General features: G+C 35.7%; 1 protein-coding gene across 3 annotated transcripts; it reads left to right on the top strand.

Moving 5' to 3' along the window:
- Positions 1-116: 116 nt before the first annotated feature.
- On the top strand, positions 117-14,050 carry LOC142340239 (cathepsin L-like). Of its 3 annotated transcripts, none has more exons than XM_075390763.1 (5): positions 117-517; positions 7,372-7,543; positions 8,041-8,339; positions 12,215-12,366; positions 13,630-14,050. In XM_075390763.1, exons 2-5 carry the CDS (start codon positions 7,463-7,465, stop codon positions 13,833-13,835), a joined length of 738 nt encoding a protein of 245 aa, XP_075246878.1. In that variant the 5' UTR covers positions 117-517; positions 7,372-7,462; the 3' UTR covers positions 13,836-14,050. The 3 variants fall into 3 exon arrangements, with proteins under 3 accessions (XP_075246878.1, XP_075246877.1, XP_075246876.1); XM_075390762.1 differs by lacking the exon at positions 117-517 and adding an exon at positions 1,108-1,159 and having other exon boundaries at positions 7,208-7,543; XM_075390761.1 differs by lacking the exon at positions 117-517 and having other exon boundaries at positions 7,125-7,543.
- Positions 14,051-25,381: the final 11,331 nt, after the last annotated feature.

The raw sequence follows: 25,381 nt of genomic DNA, 5'->3' as shown, positions 1-25,381 counted from the left end.
TGAATGTCAACGTTTTCTCCGTTAAGTTTTCATTCATCAGTTGTTTCTACATGTTTTGAATTTGAACTTTGACCTTTCAACGCTAACCTGTGGTTTTTGATACGTTCGCTTATTTAAACTTTATGGGACACGCTATAATTAATTTTCATTTTTGTAGAATTAGTATTTCCTGCTATATAGAAAAATTAATTATTTCAATTTTAAATAGCTCTTAAATTAATACTTGTTTAATTAGTTACTATAGTTCAAATTGTATTTAAGCATTGCGACAAAATATTGAATATTTTAGAATTTATTTAATTATCGTTTTGAGGCAACTCTTATGGTAACAATGTTATTTACATTCTGGACTCGTTCCGTGCAATTTTAACCTATATATACAAGATCATAAACACGCATAAAGGGCCAGGTGTGTGAATCCTTCAACAAAACACCAGTGCGAACAATTATTTAAAGGTGGGGTGGTGATTATTGGTACGGGATAACTTTAAATCCCTGAATATGTGTCCGATTAGAAGTAAGTATGATGGTAACTTTCCCGTTGATATACACTATGGTTCCAAAAAGCTACATACAGCACAATCTGTGCTCTTTAAGCGTTAGTTTTGCGCAAATCGTTTCATTTACGCTAAAGCGTGAACAAATGCGTGATAAATTTTAAACAAAGTTCATTTTCTCCATTTACACAGAAAAGATGGTTAAGCCGTTTCGTTCTTTTACTGTGTTGCACGCTGTTGTGATTCGAAATGTCCAATTTTTATGAAAAAAATAAAGGCAACTCAGCTTTGAATCAAAATTTAGTAAACAGCATGCCTACAAACGGTACCAAAAAAGTAATAGGCTCAAAACGCCTCCAGCGAAGGAATTGTGCGAATTCCTCGAATAAATGGAACAAGATTATAAGACAAAAAAAAAACACAACAAAAGCGATTTAGGACAAGCGATGACTTATAGTTTGGTGTATTTCATAATCAGATGGTTGGAAACTGTTTGCGCGATGTTCAAACAAGCTAAAAGTTTTAGTTTGCTTGGAGAAATGGAAAAACATTTAAAAAATTGCATGTTCAATTCCTTATTTTTGATCAAGATGATGCTCATGTGAATAAATCAACGATTGTCAGCAATTTCTTCAACGAAAACGAGCGGGATGTATAGGATGGTCAGCAAATAGTCCCGATCTGAATCAAACTGAAAAATAATGGGGCATTTAGAAGTAACAGTTACGGAAAAAATAGCTCTATGGGGAATTTTGAAAGAAAAAGTGTCGGAAGTTTGACCCAGATGTCGTAAAAATCTTGTTTGAAAACTCAACAAACGGTCTGATTGATGTTTAAAAAACTGAAAAAAAACGCATTGAGTTGTTACTAGAGAAGTGATTTGAACTCAAAATGTTGTCTTATTTGTTGTTTGTGTCGCTTTTTTGAAATTCGTTTGTTGTATGTAGCCTTTTGGTACCATAGTGTATGTTAGTATTTGGCACATTGAGATCATATTGGGATCATATGATAGTCTACGGCCCATTGAGATCACCGACTGATTGAGTTCATATTGGTTTCTCAACTTTGTTTGTTTGCTTTGTTTATCACATGCAAATTTCTTGGCTTCTGTACACTTTGAACGTTTTTTCCGTACAAAATGTAGAATTAAAATCCAATCAAACATAAATAAAATTAGCCTACAATCACAGAACTCTCGGCACAAGAGATGATACTTCGACGAGCAATTTTGAACGAGAATTTTAATCCAGAGTTGAGTGTGATGACCTATGCAAGATTTGTATGCAAGACTTAGTATGCAAGATTTTTTCAGTTCTCAACCAAATGTGAACATAAAATAAATTTTTAGAGAAACTTAATTAACTTCATCGACATCAAAAAAACTCGTTCTTGTTGTGTCAGCATAATTATAAGATCCCATGTTTTTTCATAAGAAACTGATAATAACATTTTGCAAAGTAAGAATCAGAATGTAACATTTCCAGTACCCTTTTAAAAATTTTAATCTCACACACAGTGATTACAAATTTTCAACTTTGAGCATAAGAAATTTCATAAAATGGTTGAGCATACATTTATTTTATAAAGTTTATTTGTTTCAAGCGAAAAATAAAATCTTTGAGCAAATATTTCTATAAACTTGACAATCAAACTTGACATTTTTAAAAGTTTTGCTTTGACTAAAACATTTGCTTTTTAGAAGAAAATTATTTTCAGATTATTTTTTTGAATATAAACACGAATAAAACGCTGTACGGGCTTTGAATTGCTATCGAATGTAATATTTTCGGAAGATGTGATATTTGCAAAAAAAAAACTAATGATTTTTTTGGATTTTAGTTTTATGCAAGATGCCAATACAAAAATAACAGTTTTTGTAACCCGAAATGTATAATTTTGATTTGGTTTTTTTCAGTGTTTTAAAGCTTATTAAGAAATGACCTCTCGTTTTTCGGTTTTTAAATTTTTATATTTTTTTCAATTTAGAGTTGATGCTGGGAGTTATAGAGGAAAGTATCAAAATAAATGATTTCAGCTATCTTTTGCAATTCTATCTGATATTAATTACAACCATTTGATTTTATCAAAACTTTGATGGAGCTGTGATATTAAAAGCAAAAACTGAAAAAAAACACCGACTTATCAGTAAAGATGTATTGTTTTTTTCATACAAGCACCCTAGTTTTGCGTCTAAAATAACTGATATGGAGGAACAGTTTTAATGAAAACAAGTAAATAGAAATAATTCCGAGTGTGAGCAGCTGGTTTTCTAGATCAAAAAGCTGAATCTAACTAACCTTGGCGGGGCTAAAGGTTTTCTTTCTGTTTTAATAAATTCTTCCCTTCAATATAACCATTTTGCCTACTACTTCTCGTAAATAAATAATGAATGATGAAACATAATTTTTTTGTCTGAACAGACAGTAGTGTTAATTTTTGTCTAAATTCTGTTCAAAAAGGTACAGTCGGCAATCGAAATGAGTTGACTTTACAACAAAACTTCAACGAACATTTATTTTGCATGCAAACATCTTACCTAAAAATGATTTTCTTAAATAATAAAGTTTTGCTTAAAATGTTTACCATTTAACTCATTGATGTTGAAACTCTTCTTACATTTTGATTATTGCTTCTACAGTTGCAATGACTTTTAAACACTAATAAATAAACTAGCTAGTTTATAATGATGCCTCTTGCAGAACATTTTAATGGTAAAGCTTAGAATGAAGCACAGGAGTCCAATTCTACACAAAATAGTTTGCAACTTCAAACTTCAAAAAGAGTATACGTGAAATTTTTGTTGTTTACAAGAAAACTGAAGAAATTTCGTGCTAAAAAAATGTTTGTGTTATTTTCTCCCACGCATTAATGCTGGTAGAATTTTGATGGCGTTGTTGACGTCTTTCAATCAAATTTTTGTCTAAATTTTTTTTGCATTCATTTTCTCCTAGTTAAATGTTTTTTTAAGAAAATAGATTTCAGAAAAGTCCGAAAACAGATAATTCTTGCGCCGGAAAAATAAAGCAATCCAACGTGTTGAGAGAAAAATGTTTGATCATTGATGCTCTAAACACTATTTCAATTTGAAAATTTTAGTGAAGCAACAGGTAATCAAAGTTTTCCATTTGTGAGGTCTAGATTATGCCTTTTTATGAAAACTTCTTATCAATTTTTAAATTTTTTTCTCTGTGAGGTTTATGACAAGATACTAGTCAAATTAATTTCAGACAAAACAAAATTAAATTACTAATTGTTATTCTTTTGTAATTGTTTTACGTAAGATTCTTACTGAGATAAAAAAGTAATTTACAGATTTATCTTGTTTTGTAATTGTATTCTTGAATATTCTTCATGAAAAAAAGTTAAGGAACAAATAATTTCGGCTTTGTAATTTTTTTGTTTAGGATTTTTACTGAAAAAAAAACACGAATAAAACGCTCTGCGGGCTTTGAATTGCTATCGGCTGTAATAATTTCGGAAGTTTTGATATTTGCAAAAAAGAAAAATTGATGATTTTTTTTGGATTTTAGTTTTATACAAGATGCCATTACAAAAACACCAGTCTTATTAACTCGAAATGTATAATTTTGATTTGGTTTTTTCCAGTCCTTTAAAGCTTTTTAAAAAATGATCTCTCCTTTATCGGTTTTTAAATTTTTACATTTTTTTCAATTCAGAGTTAATGCTGGGAGTTACATAGAAAAGTATCAAAATATATGATTTCAGCTATCTTTGGCAATTCTATCTGATATTAATTACAACCATTTGATTTATTCAAAACTTTGATGGAGCTGTGATATTAAAAGCAACAATTGAAAAAAAACACCGACTTATCAGTAAAGATGTATTATTTTTTTCATACAAGCACCCTAGTTTTGCGTCTAAAATAACTGATATTGAGGCAAAATTTGACAACAATTTTTGAAAAAGTATGATAAAAGCCAATATTTTTGATAATTTTTGAAGTAAAAACGCAAAAAACGCACGTAAGAAGGACAAATTTTAAAGAGAAGTTTCCAGAAGCTGCATTTTGCGAACATTTTTAAAGAAAACGAGTAAATAAAAATAATTTCGAGTGTGAGCAGCTGGTTTTCTAGATCAAAAAATTGAATCTAACTAACTTTTGCGGGGCTAAAAGTTTTCTTTATGTTTTCATAAAATCTTACCTTCAATATAACCATTTTGCCTTTCTATTGTTGGGTTTTGAAATATAGGAAAAACCTCTGCCTGCGAGCAAATCCGCTTTGGCTTGGAAGGTATAAGATTTTATGCTCTTCGGTAACTACTTCTCGTATATAAATAATGAATGAAGAAACATAATTTTTTCGTCTGAACAGACAGTAATGTAATTTTTTGTCTGTAAATTTTGTTCAAAAAGGTACAGTCGGCAAGCGAAATGAGTTGATTTTACAACAAAACTTCTACGAACATTTATTTTGCATGCAAACATCTTACCTAAAAATGATTTTCTTAAATATTAAAGTTTTGCTTTAATATTTAAGAAAATATTAAAGCAATTTAACTCATTGATGTTGAAACACTTCTTACATTTTGATTATTGCTTCTACAGTTACAATGATTTTTAGACACTAATCAAAAACTAGCTAGTTTATAATGATGCCTCTTGCAGAAAATTTTAGTTGTAAAGCTTAGAATGAAGCACAGAAGTCAAATTCTACACAAAATAGTTTGCAATTTCAAACTTCAAAATTTAAGTAAGGTCTGAAAACAGATAATTCTTGCGCTGGAAATATAAAGCAATCTAACGTGTTGAGAGTAAAATGTTTGATCACTGAAGCTTCAAACACTATTTCATTTTAATAGTTTTAGTGAAGCAACAGGTAATCAAAGTTTCCCATTTGTGAGATCTAGATTATACCTTTATGTGAAAACTTCTTATCGATTTTCAAATCTTTTCTCTGTGAGTTTTATGACAAGATAGTAGTCAACCTAAATTAAGACAAAAGAAAGTTAAATTACCAATATTTATTCGTTTGTAATTGTTTCACGTAAGATTTTTATTGAAAAAAATTAAATTACAGATATATCTTGTTTTGTAATTGTTTTGTTCAAGATTCTTCTTAAAAAAAGTTAATTAACAAATAGTTTCCGTTTTGATTGAAAAAAGACACCTTCGATTTTTGGAGAAGTTATTGGTTTCAAAATAAGAAACTTGAGGTAGAATTCAATTAAACAAATTCACAATTTAGTACTGATGGGTTGCATTTCTTAATGAAATGTTTTTATTCCTGTTCTCAGAAACATTCAGCTTTTCGCGACCAAACTAATTTATTATTTTCACTTTCGTTAGAACTAATGATTCGAAAATTCGAAAGAATACATTTTGAATGCTCAATTTAAAATAGTTCAAAAAAATTTTGACAAAAGGTGTCGTAGATTTGCTGTCTTGAATATTTAGTGGCATTATTTTTATGATAATGCCGCTGGTTTTTGAAATGGTTCACTATAATAATATATGCATTAGGTTGATAATATAATTCTCAAAATTTCAACAATATTCATCCTCTTAAGCGTCTTTTGTTGATTTTATGCAATATTATGCAATGTCAAAAGTCAATCTCAAATTCATTAACTTTCAGTTTTTGCGATTTCCGGATAAAAGAAGATTATCAATATTTCAGGTTTTCAAGGTCAGAAACTAAAAGACAGATGGACAATATAGTTCAAGCTTATCTCAAATCTTTCTAAATCTAATTTTAGAAATCTTCATCGCATTTCCTTTCGCGTGACAAAGATGAAATTTAAGACCCTAAAGTTTATTGAAGGTTTTGTCAGTTATGTTTCATATTTCTCGATCTGAACAAAAACGGTCAAACTATGAGTTTAAAATGTCATCTTTGATAACACTGTTTTCGTTAATCAGAATTGAAGTTCTGAGGTCTAACATTGACAAATGCATGATTTGATCAGTAATTTTGTCCACAAATAGTAGAGATTTTGGTTAATTTTGGTTAATAACTGGGTTCAAATTTAGGTTAATGTCTCGGCTTCAAACTTGTGGTATTAAACTAGTATGGACTCAAAATTACACCCCCAGGATATATATTAAAATAAATATTATGTAACGATATTGGTTCCCGTCTCAGATCCAACCCTAATTTTGGTTCTCTGATTGTCGTGATTGTTTTTTTTAAAGAGTCAGAATTATGGCACCTTCTAATTTTGCAAACGTGTTCAAACTCGTGGTCGTACTGTATGATTCTAGTCTTGGTTCTTGTCAAATTCTTGTCAGAAATGTCTTATCTTAACGGAGATCTATTATCATAACTATCAGTTATAAATCCTTGACGTGGGTGTAAATTTCAAAGACACTTTTGCAAAATCATATCTTTAAATTTAATATTAAAATTAATTGTTACATAATCGCTCTCGCATCGCTATTTTGTCAATGCATCATTCCTGAAAGTCATTGCTGTTAAGATTTTTGTTGAAACAGTTATGATTGTTTTTGTCTACATTTCAAACCGCTCATCTATTTATTTAGTTTTTATAATACGACAGGTCTTTATCGTATCATGATTTTGGTAAAAATAATAGTTAAACAATGTTATCAATTTCTAAAGCTGAGCAAGAAATTTATAATTTAAGTTAGTTAGTAACCAAATAGTTGGCTGGTTTTTGGAAAAATGAGCATCGTGAAATTTTCGTTGATTTTGTTGATTTGTGTCGGGGCTATTTTGACCCACCAGGGCAAGCGAAAGTCAAAGAACTTTGAAAAGGAACTGACCTTAGAGGGTGACTTCACACATGAGTGGAAAATGTGGAAAAAAATCTACAAAAAGGAGTACAAAAATCTTGCAGAAGAAACTGAGAAATACCAGATCTGGCTGAAGAATGTAGACTTTGTTAACAGGCACAACTTGAAAGCGAGTTTGGGTGAAAAATCGTTCACGACTTCCTTGAACAAGTACGCGGATTTGTCAATTGATGACGTCAGAAAGGGGATGAACGGGTACAAGCGTGAACTGAAACCCGAATGGATGACATCATCTGGCGCGCAACAGTTCTGGAAACCAAAAGGATTGGTAAGTCTGATAAAAAAGGGTCTTTCCCATTACAGCCCCCCATGAAATTATAGTCCCCCATTATGGTATGTTTACCATGATTGAGGAGAGGGGGGCTATAGGTTATCTGACCACTAAGATAGGGGGGCTATAATGGGAAATCCCGATAAAAATATCTTTTAATTTATTTCAGAGGCCCCCCCCCGGATTGAGTTGTCAGCAGCTGCGTCGATACTGAAATTTTGCTTCTGAGTGCCGAATAAGTTGATTTTCATTATGATGAGTTCGGTCAGTTGGTCTGACCGAACTGACGAGACAAGTCGGTATCAGTTCGTAATTTCTTGAAGGAAAACGACGACTTTTGAGCAAATCACCGTTTTTGATCCAGACCATACCCAGATTTAAGTAATTCAAGATCCTACAATTTTCCTTTTTTCAGCTGACTATTTTGAACTTTTGATAGACTTTTAGACGCTTTTGCAAAAAGTGGTTATAGCAGTTCTCTGAATCATTTTCAGACGCTGCCCCAAGAACTCGACTGGCGTGAGTGGGGTCTCGTAACAGGTGTGAAAGACCAGGGCTACTGTGGATCATGCTGGTCATTCTCAGCCACTGGAGCCCTGGAAGGCCAGCACTATTCTAAAACCGGAAGTCTGGTTTCACTAAGTGAACAAAACCTGATGGACTGCAGCTGGGATTACGGAAACATGGGTTGCAATGGTGGCTACCCAACCGAGGCGTTCAAATATGTGAAGGACAATGGTGGAATTGACACTGAGGCCAGTTATCCCTACGAGGAACAAGACGGGGACTGCAGGTTTGTAAAAATTGGGCTTGCGCGCTATAGCTTGAGGGTTCAATTTTCTCAAAAAAATTGCTGCAAAAATGGAGCATCATTAATTAATACGAACTTAGCAACACTTGAAAAATCTCATTCACAGACACCAACTGATCTATTTTTTTCAAAAATTACCTGAGATTGTTGTGTTGATAAATGTGCCATAACGAATCAATATTTTGTATTCCTCTACAAAAACAAGGTACAAGTAGACCAATGAGAGGAACAATTTTCGATTTAAAATTAACATCTTAAGCTCAACGAAGAGGATGAACGCATAAACTACGATGTATTCCTCAAGCTGAGAAAAAATAATTATAACATTGAAAGTAAAGAGTTCATTGATAAAAAATTAGAATGGCTACAAAAAAATCCTTGAGTGGAAGGCGAAATTTGTGCCTACTATAGAAAAAAAAACACAAACAAAAAGAAAAAAAAATGGGGCACACCTAGGATTAGAAAGTTGGCTGCAATAAAAGGGAACATTGCTTTGCAATTTAAGATAAAAAAAAACGAGTTAAGGAAAAAATGCAGGGATATATGCAATAAAGTTAAAGCTGCATGTAACTTCGCTTTTTTATGAACCAAAGAAACGAAGTGAAAATATAAAAGATGGTCTTATGTCTCATGAAATATGTCAACTTAGTCCAAATACACCTAAAGACAGTTTTCTTAAGCTTGGTCAAGAGATGGCGCAGCACCAGCACAGAGAACACACATTTAAGTATCTGAAGCGTGTTGAGAATACTATCGTACTTTCTGAGACCACTCCCACTGAAGTTTACGAAACAAAAAAAGTTCTGAATAGCAAACGATCTACCGATTTGTTTGAAATCAGTAAGGTAATACTGAAAACTGTAGATCCTGCTGTCTGTGAGATCCTATGTGACGTTTTCAACAAGTTTTTTAAATTTCATGTAATTTCTTGAAATACTAAAAACGGCTAAACTGATACCATCTTTTCTTAAGGAGAGCTGCCAAATGAACCCAAGCAATTTCAGACCAATATCTATTTGGATACTTTGCAAATATACCGATACTTTGCAAAGTGTTTGAAAAATTAAATATCAAGCGTGTTGTGTCATTTTTATATAAAAAAATTTGTTGTTCTAAGTCCTAATCATTACGGGCTCAGGTCCAAATGAAGTGCTGTTAGAGCAATTGCTCAAATGATAGAAGTTATGCAATTTAATACGAACAATAATGAATCATCATGTGTATTTCTTGACCTCAGTAAAGTCGTTGATACTGTCGAACATAAGATTATACTAAAAACAACTGGAAACGTCTGAGTTTTGAGGTCCAATTTTTCGTCTTCTGAAATCATATTAGGTGAAAGAAAGCAGCTTGTTTCAAAAAAAATTTTCAATCAAAAACAATAGTCATTGAACGCGCTCTTCCTAGAAAGTCAGTACTGGGGCCAATTGTTTTTTTTCGATTTATGTGAATGATCTCCCGTTTGTGTGTGAAAAATCAATACATTACTGTTTGCCAACAGTACGTCGATAAACTGCTCTCTAAAAGAAGTAAAAAAAATTGAGAAGGATCTTCAAGAAATCAGCAACTGGATAGAAAAAATTCAGCTCAACATTAATCAAGAGAAAAATAAATATTTGGAAGTCAACTCAAAAAACCTGAGGCGTCTACAAAAAATTTGAATTTTTCAATATCTGATACTTAAACGATGAAACATTTGGTTGTTTATTTGGACCAAAAACTTTCTTTTGCTGATCATATACAGGAAATGACTAAAAATATTTAAACGAGTAACAAATTGTTTTAACAGTTTCGAACAAATTTGCAGTCGCACAACTCCTGTACTCGTGTACGAAACAAATTATCAACCAATTCAGCCTTAAAGAGTCTTTGTGTGCGGTACTGCCAAAACATCTAAACTCAAAAAAAATTAGTTGGTCACAAAATCATATATTGAAAATTACTTTTGTCTTTGAAAATTTGATAGCGTATCGAAGCTTGAATCAGACCTTAAAATATAATATACACAGGAAATTCACTACTGCAAACTAATTAAAGTGCTTTCCAAGGTTCTTAAAAAAGATTCTCCAATCTAATTTTTGAATGATGAGATTAACAAAAGTTTTTTAGAAAAAGTTTTATGTGGAGAGGCTAGAAAGACCAAGTTTTAACTCTTAGTGAAATCAATTACAAACAATAAATAGTCTTTGGTAACGCGAGTGCAAAAGATATTCAATGCTTTTGCAAAACTGGACATAAAAAAATAAAAAAAACTTAATAACGCTATCGGTTATAGAACTTCCTTCAGGTTATGCTTCATTTTAATCATTGTTCTTGAAAAAAGACATCCTTCGACGGGTTCCAACCTATTTGAATGTCGCTCAAATGCTGATTGTACAAATGCAGGGTACATTTTATAACGTATGGAAATTCGAATCTAATCTAATTCTTGGACGTGAAAAGTTTTTCAGAAATTGATCAGAAGTGGTTGAAAACACCAATTTTCTCATACGCTGATCTTGCTGAAACTTACTTTTGTCAAACTCATTTTTGAGATATCCATGAGATGCCAGAGTTTTCCATCAGCTGAAAAAAACGATTCGATTTCTTTCGCGTAAAATGTCTTAAAAAATTATTCAATTTGTGTATGAGCTGAAAATCCTTAAAAAATTTAACTCAAAATTCGGCTGAAACTTCGGCAGAAATAGAGTAAGTGAAAGGCGATATAGAAGTAAGTGCTAATATTTTTGCTGAATTTTGAGCCGAATTTTAAGTGTTTTAAAGGATTCTTAGCTCAAATACAAATTGAATGATCTTTTCAGGAAATTTCATCAAAAGAAAACGAATCGTTTATTTTTAGTGTTTATAGCTAAATATTAGCACGGTCAACGGAGTCCCGTCACAATAGTCTACTGCGAGACCAATCAAATCGAAACAATATCTTGATAATGATACCTATTGGTTAGAAATTGGTTAAATCGGTAAATACTTCAAAAGACTACGGAAACTTGATTATGAAATTGAAAACTGGAAAATCGGGTTTGCCTTATTTTGCTCAAACTGATGCTACTGAAGAAAATTGTTAGTTGATACGTGTTCGTAGACAAAAATTTTGAATCAAACACAAAAGTTTAGAGGAAAATATTTTATAAAGTTTTCATTTTAGAACGAAATAGATAACCACCGTGTTAAGGCTTATGGATTAAACAGTGCTTAATCTGTTTTGTTTAGAGTGGGATTGATGATTTTTCTGTAAAGGTTTTCAACTAATGTTTTGAATGAATCGATGGGCCACTGGGACATCGATATTAAGAGTTTTTGCAATGTCTTAGTGCTTCAGGAAATTATCATTATAATTAGCGAAACCGAAAACGGGTCCATCAATTTGCAACGACGAACAGCAGAAAGAACATTTAGATTGAGCAGTAAATTAAGAAACAAAGATATTTTCTTGCAATTGATTTTGTTTATTCTATGTTTCCTTGATGCAATTCTTGTTTCTGAGAACTCTGATTCTAAAAGCATCTATAGCACTGAAGATTTTTTGCAAGTTGATCTCTGAAAGTTCTCAAATTCGGAATTATGTTTTGAAGAATAATATTTGATTGTTTTTTTAACGCTTTAACTCATATTTTGCTTTCTTTCAGAAGAATTTTTTTGAACAGCACTGTTTGGTTGACGCCGGAGTCCAGTAATGTGTGTGAAAAAAAAAACTTTTCGCAACTTCCCATCATTTCTCTTTTTATTTCTGTACATTTCAATAAATTTCTTACACTTTCTCTAATTCCCGTCAATCCACTCTAAAGCCAATTTTCTCGTCCTTTTTGCATTTTTGTCCGGAAATTGATTGAATTTCGGACTGGGATTTCTGCTTTAAGATTTGACAGCGATTCAGTTGGTGCTACAGCCACTGGATTCGTCACTATTCCCAAGGCAGACGAGGACACTCTGAAGGAGGCACTGGCCTACGTCGGGCCAATAAGTGTGGCTGTTGACTCCTCACACGAGAGTTTCCAGTTCTACGAAGGAGGTGCATATAACATCTTTTATATTAAAAAAACAATTAGTACACTATTTTTTTTACTAAGTGATCTCGAAGCCAATAAATTTTAAAAAGGCGTAAACATATTTTTATGTTAAACACCCCTTTTTAAGATTTGTTGAGGATACAAAATGAAGTTATGCTTCATGAATTATTTATCTGCTAGAGTTGAGAACTGCCATATTATTCTTTTTTTTTGAAACATGTAAATTACTCAGACTATAACCCTAAGGTTAGATATCTACATGCTCTAAAATGTTAAATAAATTAATCAGCATTGTTATTAATATAGTAATCTTCAAATTGTGGCTGTTCGTTTTTATAGGTAAAAATAGGATTATTAGATAATAGGTAAAAATATTCATTAGATTTTTTGTATTTTTATATGGTAAACAATCGAAGTCACAGCAAAAATGGAGAAAAAGGAACTTTCAGAGTTAGAAAAACACCCCGATGATGTTTCTATGCACGTGTAATGTATAGTTACAACGAGGCTCAGAGTAACAAAATTTGCCACTAAAAATCCACTACTTGCCAAACTTATTGACAACGGTGACGCGTGACAAGGATGGCTTACTTGTTACTGTTGTCCACATTCGCCCACCCGGGATGACCACCATAAATGTTTCTTAGAAACCATACGTAAGACATATATGGTTGTATGGCTTCTTTGATACCATACTTAAGACGATTTGTTCATACCATATCAACGATGATGATTAAATCGACGCTGAGGAGTCGGGTGTCAATGGTTTCTTAGAAACCATATCCAAGACCATTTATGGTTTCTTGGATACCATAGCAAGATCATACACGAAATCAATGCGCTTCGTCTATGGAACCATATATGGTCTTGGATATGGTTTCTAAGAAGAGCCAACCCGGGCATAAAAACATCCATTGTGAAAAACTGGGAAGAATGACCGCAAACTTGAAGCAAGTTTGAACTAATTTTGCCTGCTGTCAAAAATGTCCGTATAACTGTACGCCTACTCTTGAAACATAGTCGTGGAAAAGCTCTATCCGGGTCTGCTCTATCTGGCTTGGGGATCTATTCTGCCCCCCACCCCCACCCCCCACCCCCAGTGTTTTTATGACCCCCAGTTACAAATTATATGTTGCTATATAATACGTTACTGTGTAAGAAAATAGCACGTGCGCCTGGGGGGCATAAAAGATTTATGCTCACTAAGCTGGGGGGGGGGGACAGAATAGATCCTGGCTTGCTAACTGGATTGTTTTTTTTATCAGGCGTGTATGACGAACCAATGTGCAACTCGATAGAGGTAGACCATGCAGTCCTTTTGGTCGGGTACGGAACTGAAGATGGTCTGGAATACTGGCTGGTCAAAAACAGCTGGGGAACTTCCTGGGGCGAACAGGGATACATCAAAATGGCCAGGAATCAGAATAACCAGTGTGGAATTGCAACTGATGCGAGCTACCCCACAGTTTAACTTACAAACGGAGTGGCGATAATGTCTGGAGAAAAACGGCTGCAACAGATAGAAATAGAAACCCCGAATGAAAGTTCTAACGGATCAAATTCCACACCCACTCAAGAAAATTTCGTATTTTTAGCTTTGAATAACCGAAACAACCCGTATGAATGAACCTCGTGATAATTTAGTTGCTGATTGGTGCAGTTTTTGAAGTCATTTTTGAAATTAACTATTCTAAAACTCTTCATTTCTCTCAAATACAAATGTACCTCCCTACTCGAAGAAGTGCATTCAGGTCTATTGCGGCAGCGAATCAAATCTCAAAATCTCAAGTATTGGTTCAATCAAAAATTTCAATCTATACCAATTTTTTGAAGAGTACGTTAGGATTCATCATTTTTTTACAGAACAAATTTTTTGTCCTTTTCCAAGTTTCCAAATTTCTGTCCTTATTATGGAAAATGCTCACAGCAGAAAACCTAAAACACTGATCTTCAGGCAAAAATTTCTCGAATAAACCAAATTTTTGTTCTTCGATTTTGTTTTCCTAAAATTTTTGTGTAATAATTGACAAAGAAATTTGATCGACCCACGGAAAACTGTTCTTATTATCTTCAAAATCAAATACAACATAGTTCTGCAAAAGCCAGCCCGAACGTTAAATATAATTCAATAATTTAACTTGACAAATTTTTAGAGAAAGATTTCAGATATCAATAACAAAGTTTGTGTGCAATGAGAACAGCAAACTAACAATATTTGTAAAACCATGCACAAGTAAAAAATAACTGAAAGGATTGTAGTTTATAAAGTCAAATGGCATTTTATCATTTAATTCCTTTCAGTGGTTTTCTATTCAGCGAGAAATGGCCAATTTTCTATAATTCGTTCTTTTTCATTAAATTGCCAAAAGTTTTTGCCAAAGAATACTTTTGCAAACACAAAAAATGCTGTTTGCGCGAGTATTAAGAAAACTAATGTTATTGAGAAAAACAACATCCACTCAATTCAAAAGGACCAAAGATGCTAATTTATAATTTTTAAACTTTCCACAGCTAGTTCACAAAATTATTTCAAAAAATTACAAATATTAGACTTGAATATCTTGAAAACAAAGGGTATATCTTTTCTGAAAGATTGGCGCATAAGAACATCAACATTCTTCCAATAACCATTTACATTGCAGAAAAGGACAAGAAATTTTAAATTAAATAGTTAGGCAGTCATCATTTATTTGAGAAGCTGACGAAACTGCCAAATGTGAAATTTCCTTCCGTTATTAAGCAGATGAGAAAAGTACAGATATATTGCGTAATTGTTTTCTAAATCAACTGAACCATTGATTTTTTCTGGTCTTATAAATCAAAACGAAAAACTGAAGAAAGCAGATATTTAAACATAAGACAGAAGATTGCTACTTTTTTTTTTATTGTTATATTATAATTAACGACCCCTTCAAAAAACACATGATAAAAATTTACGTCATGTCACGCCTATATCTTCCAGTTTTTGGATCACTATTATCAAAAATATGTTATTAACTCAAAGTGTTTTTTTTGCAAAAAAAGCAATAAGTAAAATATTATGAAGAATACCATATGCGAAGGCAGTACAAAGTTTCAATTATGTTTGGCATATAAGCTAAAATTTCAAAGTGTTTCTCAGTTGGTCAAAAATTTTGATTCGAAAAAATTTCATTCGGAAAGCGAATTTTGTTCCGATCTAAGTTAGCGTTTCAATTAATGGCAAAATTGTGTTGAAGATTGCGTCCTGCTATGTTCTTGCTTCTCTGTATTATTCAGTCTTTTAAAGGAAGGGAAAAATGGATTCTACTGCTTTCTAGTTTTAATTTTTTTTATTTCTAGACAATTTTTCTGTCCAAAGTTTTAATTGTTCTGTCGCTAGCAGTGAAAACAAAAATTTAATTTGAAAAAAAAACAAATACACGATGTTTTCCGCAGTTTTGGATATTCGGGAAAGCAGTAGAAAGTAACCAACAACCATTAATACAAACAGAGTGAAATAACAACAATTTTTAAAAAGTTTTTGTCAATTTAAGCAACTTATTTTATTAGGTGAGTGAATATTATCTGTCCCCACAAAATTGTTCAATCAATTGTAAGAAACACGAAGAGTTTTCAAAATCGTTTTCTGATAAATGATAATTTTTTGAGAAGTAGAAAAGGATAAAACGATTACTATAAGCATTCGGTACTGTTGAGAAATTGCCATATTTAGATCAAACTGTTCAAAAGCTCCCGTAAAGCAGTTGGGAAAACAAATGAGTACAATTTTTGTTATCAAATATCATTCCGTTCGGAAACTTAAACATACAATGAGGGGATTTTTTGAAAAGTATTCTCTATCTTCGTTAAGAGTCAGATATCAGAGAAAATTAAAATTGATTTTCTCTAGGTTCTAAGCTTTAGCATCATAAGATATTAAAAATCAATAGAAAGATATCAACATTTCAATTTGACTGAGCGGAGAAAGTATGATAACCATTGGAAATTGCAGTTATTGATCATATATATTCACAAAATAGGATAACACAAAATTGAACAATTTCTCACAAAAGGAGGAATAGGAATTCCAAAAAATTTTTTGAAGGATTTAAACAGACACTATATTTAGTTTGGGCAATAAATAGTTTTGCAAGTTGATTTTGCGTTGATCGAAACGTTTGTTAGTAAAGGCAAAAAGCAAAGGCAGTAATCTGTGAACTAATCCCAGTGTTGCAGCTGCTCAAACTTCTTGATTGCTCGCTGTTCATGTTGTTGTCCGGGTCAGCTTAGGGTCAACCCTAATAGTGTGCTAGAACCGTTGTCGCTCAAGGTTTCCTTCCCTAAAATCGGCGGGGTGTACAAAAACTCGGTCCCAATTTAATTTTTTTTAAGTTTCGACCTTGTTGGGGTTTTGACTATTTCTAAGTTTTCTCGGTTTTAAAAGATAATTCTTGCTGTCTGATGGCTCTTGCTGCTGTTTAGAAGTGGCGCCAACACCTACAATTTATTTTTTCTTCGCAACAAGAAAATCCGCTATATAAAAATTACCATTTTTAGTAAAAAAAAAACTGATATTAAAACAAATGGCAATATAATCACTCAAGAATAATTACCTCAGAAAACACCATACAACAGCGCGTTCTAAATCACCCAAATTTTTTCTTTAAAAAATGAAATTTTTCAAGACAAAGGCTAAAAATAATTTAATTGGTAAATAGTTGAAAATCAAATTGATCTGCTATTCAAATCAATCTTGATCAATCGTTGGCTATCAATTAATCGCCCCATTTCATTGCCTCCACCCCAATACCCGCGTCGAGTTTTTAGTTTAATTTGACCTTGGAGCAATCAATTTTAATTTCTAGACCATATGTAGAATATATAAACTTAGAAACGTAGAAAGTTAAACTAACCTTTAATATTTGACGCGTATAAACCGAATCCGAAATTAATCTTGATTCAAACTATAGTATTAAAACTTAGAAAATTTAACTTACCAGTTTTATCAAGACAAGAGCAAATTGATTCAAGTCAATTTGATATAAACGAATCTTTGAGAAATGGTACTGTTAACCAATATTCGATTCAAAATGATGATTCTAGATAGCTATTATTGAAGTCAGATTATTCTCCTCAGCATGTTTTAACTGATTTTGATATCTCTGGAAGTGTGAATGAATTCTTAGAAAAGTGCAAATGCATTCTATAAATGGTATTCCTCGCGACTGATTTCTAGGAATTTTGTAGAAGTAAACCATATTCGGTATCCCGTACGACCCCCACTATAAATCATGGTGCTAGGATTAGTATTGTATCTTGATTGTTCGCATTGATAATGAGTATAAATAGGGCTGATTTTTGAGCCGTTTTCTTAACCCAGTTGCCTGATTATAAATTCACTGCTTATTATACAATCCTCGTTATTCTCAGCGGTAATAGTCTTTCCTTAGTTTCGATTCTTCTAACTTCTTAGGATTATTCGATAGAGTCGGTGTAGACTCAGAGATCGAATAGAGAAATAGAAAATAGTTTGGAGACTTTTTGAGAATACACCTTGGTTGAATATAACTTTGATTTAGTTAGGAATAAGGTCTGTGGTAACTTTGAAATCTTTAATTTCTAAGTTAAGTAATTTCTTAGTGTTATGAATTGGCATTAAACCAGAACTTAACATATCTATCTTAGTATACATAGGTGGTTTTACAGAGATCAGTCACTATTAGGTTAAGTTAAGATTTCCCGGGACTTGGACTTTGGAGAGGGGAACTACAGACGCCTTCAAGACGAGTGCTTCTGAGAGTATTAATCGGCCGCGCTCCTTTAGGAGACTGAATAGTGAAAGCCACTCTGAGGTCAGGGCTGCCTGATCGTTGACGACTTGGCAAGCTAAGTTAACCCATGTAGTATGGAATGGCGAACCAGGTAGACATTATCACGGTCTGCAGTAGCCTGAAGTACCTGATGGGCAATGTCTTAGTGTTCTATTCAAGTTGATTAATACTCGTCTGGTTGGGTTGTGGAGTGAACTACGACGAGCTTCCCTTCATCTTCACACTTAGTAGTTTTAGGATCTTAGTTTGATCTCTTAGTATTAAATAGTTGTATTGGGAACTTGGTATACTTCTCAATTATAGTGCCACCTATTCCATAATTGTTTTCTTTTCCATATATTTAGGTCTTAGCTGAGGTTAGACAACTCTCAATCGAACCTTATAATTACTGTTTAATACAAACGACTGCCTCCAATCTGAATCTTAGGAGTAATAGAAGGGCCTGGTATACCCCTTTCTGTTATTTTAGGATAATAGGCACTCGAAGTTACCACTACTCTAGTTCTCTGTTTTTAACGAAAATTTAGATAAATACAATTGTTGGGATTTGAATAAGGAATTTCCCCCACCCTAGTTTTTTTCAAATTCTACATTGGCGACTACAGAGGGACATTTTATCCGAAACTAGCAAAAAAAAATAGTAATTAGGGAATAGATTAAAGATCGCGAGCCGGGCTCACGAACTGTCAGTGAAAACCAAAAAAAAAAAAAACTTTGGTATTAACAAAAAAAAAGATAAATTAAGAAATAAAGACTGATCCAAGTAGAAAAGTTACATCAGCACGGCATTAACAAAAATTGACTGTTAACTTAAACAATAGTGAAAAAGTTTAACTTTTGAATTACTCTGAATCCAAATCAACAACTCGTAGTTTCTAGTTTTTGCTTTTGATTTCTGTTTTGAAAATAAAATCAAAATCACTGACACGGGGGTTCTCAAAACGAAGGCAAAGTGTTTGAAACAGTTTTGCGAGAAAGAGAAACTAACATTATCAGCGTAGAACACAATTTGAAAAACAAATGGCAAACGCAAACAACAACAACGCCCAGCAGCAAATAGTAGTGGCTGCTCCACCGTTAACTCCTTTACGTTATCCGAGCAAAGACTTCGACTGATTCGAGCGATGGATACGCCATTTCGAAGCGATGGCTCAGGCAAACAACTGGGACGATGCCAGGCAGCGAGCAGTTCTCCCCACTTGCTTGAACAACTACGCACTGGACGAGTACTACAACCTTCCAAATCAGTACCTCATTCAAGTACAAGGACAGCCGGCACCGACGATCGAGCGGGTTCTCAGTGCACTCAACAATCGAATCGGAGATTTTCCCAATGCAAGAAGTGCACGAACCGAGTTCAAGAACCTCCAGCAAAATGAAGGGGAGAGCATTCAAGAATTCTCTCGAAGAGTTCGAAAATTGGGCGAAGCAGCAAACGCTCACTTGAACGCAGCAGGAAGGCAGGAAGCTAATGAAGACGCGTTTATCGATGGACTGCTGGACAGTGAAATACGATACACCCTCCTCAAGGAAGACCCGGACACCTTCAATGCATCCGCCCAAAGAGCTATAGCCCTCGAAGCAATTGCGAAAGTTGAGAATGCCCGATATCGACCAAGGCGGACGGGACATGTACGTTGGACCCAAGGTGACGACGATGAAAGTGGAAGAAAAACTGAAATAAGAGACCTATCAACCAATGTTGGCATGGGACTCAGTGACTTGATGGAAAACCAAATCAGGAGTTTCAACAAGTTACTGGAGCAACAGGAACGTCACACGCAGATCATGGAACGGATATTAGATACACAGAGTCGGTTTCTAACAGAATTTGCACCAGCCCAGAGAACATCGCGCAGCCCTGCAAGAGTGGATCGGAACAGCAACGTACAATGCTATCATTGTCAAGATTGGGGGCATTTTGCGAGTCGCTGCCCTAAACGTAGCACTGCTTCAAGACGACAAGAAGATGGAAGCGCCGAAACGCAGCCAGTTGTTAAGATGATTTTGCAGAGGGCGCAGAGACATGAAACTTTTAACAGTGCGAGTATCGAGAACAATAGCGGCATCTTTGGACCTACTGTTTATGTTGATGCTAAACTGAACGGGAAGTTGCACAGAGCGCTGCTAGACACGGGTAGCAATGTGAATATTATATCTGAACAGACGTACAAACTTTATTCACCCCCAATGTTACTATCGGACTTCCACGACACAGTCTTATCAGCAACGAACGACCCATTCCGCATTCTGGGAAAATTCACCGGAGTCCTTGCCTTCGGTCCGGGTATGGTTATTCAGACGGAATTTCTCGTCACCCCGGACACAGATGTACCCTTGATATTAGGGACACCCATACTACAAGAGAATCAAATGTCGATCGACTTCCAGTCCAGGCAACTAATGATGGGCACAGAGAGCAGTACAGTGAATTTGACATTCCTTTGGAAAACAGAGAAACCCGGACAAGTCAAGGTTTGCGGCGCGGAGAGTGAGTTACAAGGCCGTGAAACCTTACAAACAGAGAAAAACTACCCTCTCGAACCAACGTCAGAAGATGAGCTCAACGTGATCTGCAATCTAGTGAAATCCGATTCAAGTGATCATGGAACTGGACTCAAGATATTGAATACAGTTGCCTGTTTTCGAGATGTTTTTGCCCTCAACGATGCGGAATTGGGTCAAACTCAGCTAGTGGAACACGATATTGATACGGGAGACGCTGGACCAATTAAACTTGCTCCCTATCGACTCGCGCCAGGGAAGATGGCAGTTGTGAAACAAGAAGTTGAAGATATGCTCTCACGGAATATTATCCGGCCATCCAAAAGCCCCTACAGCGCACCCAATGTACTTGTTACGAAAAAAGACGGCAGCAACAGAATGTGTGTAGACTTTCGAAAACTTAACGAAGTGACGAGAAAAGACGCCTTCCCGTTACCCAGAATCGATCAAATCCTCGATCATCTTCATGGAGCAACGGTTTTTTCGAGCCTGGATTTAGCCTCCGGATACTGGCAGGTCCCATTAGCAGAGTCAGCGATACCCAAAACCGCATTCGTTACTCCAGATGGTGGTCACTACGAGTTCCTGCGACTACCGTTTGGACTCTGCAATGCCCCAGGCACTTTTCAACGATTGATGACAACAATTTTTAACGAGTACCTCTTCAGCTTTGTTCTCATCTTTTTGGACGATGTTCTAGTCTTCAGCAAGTCGGAGGAAGAACACGAGGAACATCTGCGAAGTGTGTTTGAAGCCCTCAGGAAAGAAAACTTGAAGTTGAAGCCAAAGAAATGCAAATTGTACCAAAACTCAGTTACGTACTTAGGATACAAATTAAGTGCCGAAGGAATATCACCCGACGAGGGAAAAATCAAAGCCCTAAAGGAGTGGAAAAGGCCGCAAAACGTCACAGAAGTGAGATCATTCATTGGATTCTGCAGTTATTATCGAAGATTTGTGAAGGACTTCGCAGGAATAGCCAAACCTTTACACGAGATCACGAAGAAGAATAGGAGATTCACCTGGACACCAGACTGTCAAGCCGCCTTCGAGAGTCTAAAAACTGCAATGATCGAAAGCACGGTTTTATCTCATCCCGACTACAACTCACCATTCGTGCTGGACACAGACGCAAGTGACAACAGTTTGGGCGCAGTACTTTCAAATGTCATAGATGGTGTTGAGTATCCCGTTGCTTTTGCAAGCAGAGTGCTATCGCCAGCAGAATGTAAATATTCAACAACGAAAAGAGAGGCCCTAGCCGTAATTCAGGCAATGAAACGGTACAAGCCATACCTATGGGGTACGAAATTCGTGTTGAGAACGGACCATGCTTCACTTCAATGGCTGTTCAGGCAAAACAACGATGGAATGATCTTTCGAATGCTACAAAAACTCCAAGAGTTTGACTTCCAGGTGGTTCATCGCCCTGGCGAAAAACATGGAAATGCGGACGGACTTTCACAACAGTGTAGCCAGACACCCGAACTGACTGAGGAGGAGAAGAAAGAGATGTTTGGCGACTGCCCCCCAGCTGAAAGTTTGAGCGAAGCTCTGGGCCATATCCAAATGGTGACTTCGCCGGAACTTAATCCATGTTCTTCAGAGACTAAACCACTGTCCAAAATTCAAATGGCAAAAACTCTTACGTTCACCAGGCACGAGTTCGAAGATGGGACTACAGAATGGATAGAAACGGACACAGATTCAGACTGCGGACCGGAGAACGCGGACTCCGAATTGCTCCAACAAAATAAAACTCAGCAGCAGGAAAGCCACGACGACGACGAATACGAAATTCCCTACGGAATGAGTTTCCAAAAACTTTTTGAAGCTGCACTGGCAGAGCGGACATCAAGAGGCAAGTTTGGACTCAGCTGGTCAACCGACGAGGAGAGTGATTACACCAGCCAAACTGAGTATTATGGGAATCCGGGGATGACCAAAGACAGCAACTACCCCAACGAAACCCAGCTCGAAAATTGTGCAGCTGTCAAGGAGAACGACTCCCCAAGCAATACCAAATGTGGAAGAGTTTGAATGACTACAAACCCTGGCTGTTCAGATGGACTCGAGTTGAACAGTCCCGAAAACGAAAAGGCATCGTTGGAAATTATCCTGGAGGAGGGCAGAGAAGCAGCAAGAGAACACCAAGCGCAGGACCCTGCAATAAAACTTGTTTTTCAATGGGCCAACGCAAACGAGAATGGTACTCAAACATCACTTGGCAAACTCAACGTGAAGAAAGCAGCAGCTATTGCAGCCGGGGAAGATGCGGTGGCACTCTGGAGTGTTTGGGAACAACTGGAACTTGCAGATGGACTTCTATACCGGAAGTGGCTTGTGGAGGGAACAAATACAAATATCAGACAGTTTGTAGTGCCCATTAGTCTAAGAGAAAAAGTGTTAGAACAACTACACGACTCCAAGATCAGTGGAGGACACTTTGCGTTTCAGAAAACACTCGACAGAGCCAGGCAACGATTCTGGTGGCCAAACATGAGAAAAGAGATCGAGAGGAAATGCGAGAACTGCTTAACTTGTCAGTCGCGATCCACAGCTGGGAAGAAATGGAGAGCACCCTTGCAAACGATCAACGTCGGAATTCGTTTCAACAAAATTGCCGCAGACATTTTGGGTCCAGTAACGAAAACAAAAGGAGGGTACAAATATATTCTCGTACTCACGGACTACTTCACAAAATATGTAGTTAGCACACCTTTACAAAACACAACTGCTGAAATCGTGGCAAGAGCAATCGTGGAGAAATGGATTCTTATGTTTGGGGCCCCGGACTCAATTCACACTGACCAGGGCTCAAATTTTTGCAGTGAATTGATCTTGGAACTCTGCAAGCTGTTTGGAATGGAGAAAACAAAGACCTCACCTTACCACCCTCAAGGCAACGGAATGGTTGAGCGACACAATCGGGTCATTGCTGATGTTGTATCGAAGTACTGCGCTGGAAATCCGAACACTTGGGACGAAATGCTACCATATCTGAGCTTCGTCTACAACACAAAAGTGCACAGAACAACAGGTCATACCCCCTTTTCTCTGGTATACGGACAAGAGTGCAAATACCCAATCGACCTACTTCTACCCAAAGCACCAGGTCACGAAATCCAAAGTTACGAATTCACCCGATGGCTAGAGGAACAATTTCTTGAAGCCCACATGAACGCCAGGGAAACCTTGGGATGCAACCAGGAGAGACAAAAAGACCGATATCGTAAAGAAATTTTTGGAGAAAGCTACAGCAACGGTGATCGCGTCTGGTTGTTCGCTCCCCACAAAGCCAAATCGAGAAAGTTCCTTCTGCCGTGGGACGGCCCCTACATTGTGTTAGAGAAAACTTCTGATGTGCACTATAAAATATCGAAAACGGGTACCTGTAACAAATGGCAGATTGTACATTATAACAGACTGAAACCCGTAAAAGAAGAAACTGATCAACACAGAGTCCTCACTCGCCCAGCACCAGGAAGACGGCCACCAGCTGGAGAAGTGGATGACCAGGAGGAGACAGCAAATTCGGGATTCTTCTCGAGGAAATCTGCACGAAGGGCTCTCCCTCGAAACTTGGAAAGATACAGATGGATGGAGGAAGAAGATGACTTCTTTCACAACCTGTTTGAGGAACGGGAGAGAACTCCATCTGTCAGAGAAGAGGTAGACAACAAGACCCAGGATGTTGAAGAAACGCAGGAAAGCGAACTGACCGCACCTGATGGGAGAAAAGACATGACAGAGGCCAAACTGGAGACCCCACCCTCAGTCTCTGAACTTGCAAACCTGCCAGAGACAACGCATCAACTGAACACTACTCCAGAGAAGAATATCAACACGGAGTTCATGGACATGCAGAGACCTCATAAATTGAAAGGGGTAAAGAGAGCACCAACAACTCTCAACCTTGAAACACCGAGCCCAAGTCTGATCTCAGAAACAGAAGGACGTCCAAAACGAGCAAAACGATTCCCCAAGAGATACGGAATCGATGACGAATGAAACCCTGATCTGAGCACCTATGACGAATCATCATAACAAACTCGACTTTAGACTTAAGCCAGGAACAAACTAATTTTCTACATTATGTACTTTGAACGCTTTTTTTAATAATAATCACTATGGACTAATAAAATTTTTCTCTTTTTTTTGTAGCCAACCCAAAACAAAAGTATCAAAATTTTCCTTTAAAAAAAAGTCGCGACTAAGACTTCAGAAAACGTTTAGGCATAAAACAGTCGTCGAAACGGATTCCAGATTGCATTTGAATTTAATTTGAGTTTTTTAAGGTTTAATTAGATTTTCAAACAACAAAAATATTAGAAATAAGCATAAGAAAATTTGGTATTAGAAAAAAAACCGGAAAAAAAGGCAATTCATTAATAGCCTAGTTTTAGTTTAAAAAAATAATAATAATTCGTAAAAAAAAGAACAATATGAAACAAACTAGAATACTTTTGCAAGTATTTAGATGGAGTGGTGCTATCTTTTTCTTGTTATCCGGTTGACTCTAGCAGAAGTAACAACCCGAGCGAACATTGCGTTTGTCCCACAGACTCCGATTGCTCTGGCTGATTCAATTGAATTGATCGAAATTGCAGTGCTCTTTCCAAAACCCTTGGACATTAATTGGAGCGCATTTAAACACTTTTCAAAAACCCTGAAGGAAATGGAGACTCGTGTGTGGAGAGAGGCGCAATGGGGATATTGC

The sequence above is a fragment of the Convolutriloba macropyga genome, chromosome 5 (assembly GCF_964194025.1).
Source record: "Convolutriloba macropyga chromosome 5, txConMacr16.3, whole genome shotgun sequence".
Taxonomy (NCBI): domain Eukaryota; kingdom Metazoa; phylum Xenacoelomorpha; order Acoela; family Convolutidae; genus Convolutriloba; species Convolutriloba macropyga.
Note: the sequence above shows the minus strand (reverse complement) of the source record. Positions and strands in the feature narration are given on the sequence as shown.